This window comes from Chiloscyllium plagiosum, chromosome 27 (genome assembly GCF_004010195.1).
Source record: "Chiloscyllium plagiosum isolate BGI_BamShark_2017 chromosome 27, ASM401019v2, whole genome shotgun sequence".
NCBI lineage: Eukaryota > Metazoa > Chordata > Chondrichthyes > Orectolobiformes > Hemiscylliidae > Chiloscyllium > Chiloscyllium plagiosum.
The window spans coordinates 49026637-49032267 of NC_057736.1; the positions used below are offsets into that span (position 1 = coordinate 49026637).

The following is a 5631-nucleotide window of genomic DNA, read 5'->3' on the forward strand; positions in this document are numbered from 1 at the left end:
TATGGTGTTTTGGCTTTCATTAACAGGGGGAATTGAGTTTAAGAGTCATGAGATCTTGTTGCAGCTCTATAAAACTTTGGTTAGACCGCACTTGGAATACTACATCCAATTCTGGTCGCCCTATTATAGGAAAGATGTGGATGCTTTGGAGAGGGTCCAGAGGAGGTTTACCAGGATGCTGCCTGGACTGGAGGGCTTAACTTATGAATAGAGGTTGACTGAGCTCGGACTTTTTTCATTGGAGAAAAGGAGGAGGAGAGGGGACCTAATTGAAGTATACAAAATAATGAGAGGCATAGATAGTCGATAGCCAGAGATTATTTCCCAGGGCAGAAATGGCTAACACGAGAGGTCATAGTTTTAAGCTGGTTGGAGGAAAGTTTAGAGGGGATGTCAGAGGCGGGTTCGTTACACAGAGTTGTGAGAGCATGAAATACGTTGCCAGCAGCAGTTGTGCAAGCAAGGTCATTGGGGACATTTAAGAGACTGCTGGACATGCATATGGTCACAGACATTTGAGGGGGCATACATGAGAATCAATGGTCGGTACAATGTCGTGGGCTGAAGGGCCTGTTCTGTGCTGTACTGTTCTATGTTCTATCCCAGTAAATCTCCTCTGAACCCTTTCCAAAGTTTCCACATCCTTCCTACAATGCAGTGACGAGAATTGTACGCAATACTCCAAATGCAGCTGCACCAGAGTTTTGTACAGTTGCAGCATGACCTCATGGTTCCGAAACGCAATCGCTCTACTAATAAAAGCTAACACACTGTATGCCTTCTTAACAACCCTATCAATCTGGGTGGCAACTTTCAGGGATCTATGTGCATGGACACCGAGATCTCTCTGCTCATCTACACTACCAAGAATCTACACTCCACAACTACCTGATGAAGGAGCAGCACTACGAAAGCTAGTGGTTTCAAATAATTAGGTTGGACTATAACCTGGTGTTGTGTGACTTTTTTAACTTTGTACACCCCAGTCTAACACCCTGCAAATCAAGAATTTTACCATTAGCCCAGTACTCTTCCTGTTGCTCCTTCCAAAGTGAATCACCTCACACTTTTCCACATTAAACTCCATTTGCCACCTCTCAGTCCAGCTTCGCAGCTTATCTATGTCTCTCTCTAACCTACAACATCCTTCATCAATATCCACAACTCTACCAACCTTAGTGTCATCCGCAAATTTACTTACTATCCTTCTATGCCCTCATCCAGGTCATCTATAAAAATGACAAACAGCAGTGGCCCAAATCAGATCCTTGTGGTACACCACTAGTAACAACACCAGTAAGAATATTTCCCATCAACTACCACCTTCTGCCTTCTTTAAGCTAGCCAACTTCTGATCCAAACCTCTAAATCACCCTCAATCCCATGCCTCCGTATTTTGTAGAATAGCCTACTGTGGGGAACCTTATCAAATACCTTACTGAAATCCATATTCACCACATCAACCGATTTACCTTCATCCGCCTGTTTGATCACCATCTGAAAGAAATCAATAAGGTTTGTGAGGCATGACCTATCCTTCACAAAACCGTGTTGACTATCTCTTTGCCAACATTTCAGCTACATCCAAAGTAAGGCTCACCGGTCTATAATTATCAGGATTGTCTCTACTCCCTTTCTTGAATAAGGGGACAACATTTGCTACCCTCCGGTCTTCTGACACTATTCCTGTCGACAGTGGTGACATAAAGATCAAAGCCAAAGGCTCTGCAAACTCCTCCCTGGCTTCCCAGAGAATCCTAGGATAAATCCCATCCAGCCCAGGGGGCTTATCTATTTTCACACTTGCCAGAATTGCTAACACCTTCTGTTTGCAAACGTCAATCCCGTCCAGTCTAGTTGCATTTATCTCCATACTGTCCTCGACAACATTGTCTTTTTCCAGAGTGAATGCCAACAAAAAATATTAATTTAGTGTTTCCCCTATCTCCTTGGACTCCACGCACAACTTCCACTACTATCCTTGATTGGCTCTAATCTTTCTCTAGTCATTCTAATTAACTAAAGAAAAATTGACAGGCCCAAAGTTGGAGATCTCACACTTAGATTATGTATTGGAGATGAGGGAGAGATTAAATCGAGTAGGTGAGTTGGCTAAACAGCACCTAAAGAGGGCACAATGTAGAGAGAAGCAGGTGGCAGATTAAAAACTCTGAGACTCGGACGTTTTCCCAAGGGGATAACGTGTTAGTACTGTTACCAGTGTTGGGAGATCTCTTCCAAGCTAGGTTTAGAGGTCCCTATCAAATTGAGAGAAAAGTGGAGTCAGTTGAACTACCATGTAAAGATGCCAAGTAGAAAAAATGGTATCGGGTATGTCATGTGAACATGTTGAAAACTTATTATACTAGAGAGAAAGAACTAGAGAAACAGGTGTTAGTACTGCCCCGGGGAGTGAGGAATCAATTCTAGATGTGGTAGATTTTGATTTGCCTCAATATGTTAAAACATGAAGAAGTCCTTGAGGAGTGGGATAGGTTAGTAAACTTTCTGTCTCAGGAGATAGAATGTAGCTGAAAGGTTTGTTACTGCAGTATGATGACGTGTAAGAATCAGGTATGGAAGACTAATGCTATTGTATGTGAAATATACGTAGGGAATACTGCTCTGATAAAGCAACACCCCTATCGGCTTAATCCTTTCAAAGCCAGACAGGTCCAGAAGGAGGTGGAGGCCATGCTCAATGAGGATATCATCGAACCGAGTCAGAGCGAGTGGAGTTTGTCAATCATCTTAGTTCTCAAACCGGATGGGACGCAACGATTTTGCATGGATTATCAGAAAGACAACATTGTTATAAAATCAGACTGATATCCAGTAATGAGATTGGATTGTATCGAGAAAGTTGGACAAGCCAGTTACATCACCATGTTGGACTTACTGTGTAGTTACTAGCAGGTACCTTTATCAGAGAAGGCAAAATAATTTTCTGCATTAGTCCAATAAAATCCCAATTAAGATTTACAAAAAAAACCACATTTCAAAACCAGCCACCTTTGTTGATTCTCCTTTGTAGATTTTCCTCTGTAGATTTTCTTGAGGTCGGTTTTGACCTGTGGGATAGCTCTTTGCCTCTCAAATATTAACAGATTACAGCACTGAATTGTTTCTGTGTAGCTGGTTCAATTTAGCAGAGGAGTTTATCCCGTGTTGTAACAAAAAGCTCCAATCTTGTATGCACAGTTTATGTTTTCAACTGGAATGGATCCAGCCATTCCTGACAAAGGAACATATGCAGGCCATTGAGTTTGCCCTATCAACATAATTTAGTAACCATTAAATAAAGGGATTGTACAGTATAAGGGAAACATTGGTTTAAAATGTAATGTATATTTATATTGAAATTATGGTTTTGTAGCCTGGTGGAAGAAATTACCAAGGTTTCCACAAGACACTAAAGGCAATATGTAGAAATGATGGAGTATTCAACTCAGCCACGTTTGGGCCAATTGACATTAACCATGATCTGTCAAAGCCTCTCCACCAGAAAATTGATCATTTTTGTGAAAGCACCTTACAGTAAGTATCTGAGTTATCAGCACAGCACTTCAACATAATGGTATGTGACCAATCAACGATTATTAATAATATGTAACTTTAAGCATCATATTTCCTTGTTTAGTAAATGCAGTTCAAAGCCTAATTATTTGCTGATATTTTAATAGTTTATGTTCATTAATGCAGAGATCTTGTCTGTGGTGCTGTCATTAATCCATGTTGCTCAATAGAACAAGCTGTGTTGAGTCCTATGCTATTTAAATAATATTCAGAAACTTTGAGAATGCTTCCTGAGAGGTTATAAAATGGTATTCTCCTTACACTGTTATGCTTAGGTCCTTCCCCATAGTAATGTTCGAATAACTGGCTTGTAGTCCAGACATCGTTTCCTGAATGAAGAGCCTGGATGCTTTACCACTGAAGTGGGTTGTAAGAGCTGAAAAAATTCCCAGCTTTTCTGGCCTGATTCAGACACATGGGCTCACAAAAACAGGATCTTGTTAACTGGGATGAGGGGTGGTTGCAGGGGTGGGCTGACCCAAAAAAGACATTGGACTTTAGGGAATGTTCACTGATCATTGTACAATGTTCAGCATCATGTACGACCCTTCAGATACTAAAGCAGTTAATGTTCAAATGTATCAAGACCTGCAAAAGGCAAGCAACATTCGCACCACATAAATACAAGATAATTGCTATCGCCAATAAGAGACAATCTAACTACCCTTTGATATTCAAAGGTGTTATTGTGACTGAATTCCCCCTGCCAAAATCCTGGGGGTCACTATTGACCAGAAATTCAACTGGACTTGCCACATAAACATAGTCACTATAAGAGTAAATGAGAGTCTTGGAACCCTGCAATGAGTAATTTATAGAATCCCTACAGTGTTGGAAGCAGGCCATTCAGCCCGTTAAGACTACACCAACCCTCTGAAGAGCATCCCACCCAGACCTGCCTTCCCCCACCCTTACACCTTGCATTTACCACAGGTAATCCACCTAACCTGCACATCCCTGGACACTACAGGCAATCACCTAACCTGCGCATTTTTGGACTGTGGGAGGAAACTGGAACAACTGAGGAAACCTACACAGACACCGGGAGAATGTGCAAACTCCACACAGACAGTTGCCCAAGGTTGGAATTGAACTCTGGTCCCTGCCGCTGTGAGAAAGCAGTGCTAACCTCTGTGCTGTCCCAGTGACATTCACCTCACCAAAGCCTTCCCACCATACAATGCACAAGTCGGGAGTGTGATGGAACACTCCCCACTTACCTGGATGGTTTCAACTCCACCAAAACTCAAGAAGCTTGACATTATCCAGGGCAAAACAGCCTACTTGATTGGCATTACATCCACAAGTGTCCACTCCCTCCACCACCAATGCTCAGTAACAAGTGTGTGTACTATCGACAAGATGCACTGCAGCAATTCACCAGGGCTCCTCAGACAGCATCTTCCAAACTCATGACTACTTCCATCGAGAGGGACAAGGACAGCAGATATGAGAAGCCCACCACTAAGTTGTCCTCCATACCAATCACCATCTTGACCTAAAAACACATTGCGATCCCTTCAAGGGCTGTGGGTCAAAATCCTGGAAGTCCTTCCATAAAGGTGTCGTGGGTCACTCTGCTGCACATGGACTGTAGCAGTTCAAAAAGGCAGCTTGCTACCACCTTTTCAGTGACAACTAGGGATGAGCAATAAATGCTGGCCAGCCAATGATGCTCACATCCCATGAGAGAATAAAAACAAAGTGGAAATTGTAGGCAGCGGCAAAGAGACAGCAACAAGAGGACACAGATTTAAGATAATTGGCAAAAGGACCAGAGGCAACATTGGGACTGTTTTTATTGACAACAACATCCATTTATTTCACACATCTGACATAGTAAAATTGTCCAAAGAGAATGATCAAACAATACGAAGATTGGTGGAGTTGTGGATAGTGAGGAGGGTGTTGTCGGCTGCAAAGGGACTTAGATATGGTGCAGAGCTGGGCTGAGGAGTGGCAGATGGAGTTCAACCCTGTCAAGTGGGAGGTGGTCCATTTTGGAAGGACAAATAAGAATGCGGAATACAGGGTTAACGGTAGGGTTCTTAGTAA

The 5631-nt window shown here is 42.4% G+C and overlaps 1 protein-coding gene across 2 annotated transcripts in view; it reads left to right on the forward strand.

Moving 5' to 3' along the window:
- The window catches only part of LOC122563766 (nuclear GTPase SLIP-GC-like), a 125709-nt gene that overhangs the window by 102619 nt on the left and 17459 nt on the right, over positions 1 to 5631 (forward strand). For both annotated transcript variants that reach the window (XM_043717973.1, XM_043717972.1), the window contains one exon: positions 3377 to 3537. In XM_043717973.1, the coding sequence (XP_043573908.1) occupies positions 3377 to 3537 (161 nt within the window). The remainder of the gene's footprint in view (positions 1 to 3376; positions 3538 to 5631) is intronic.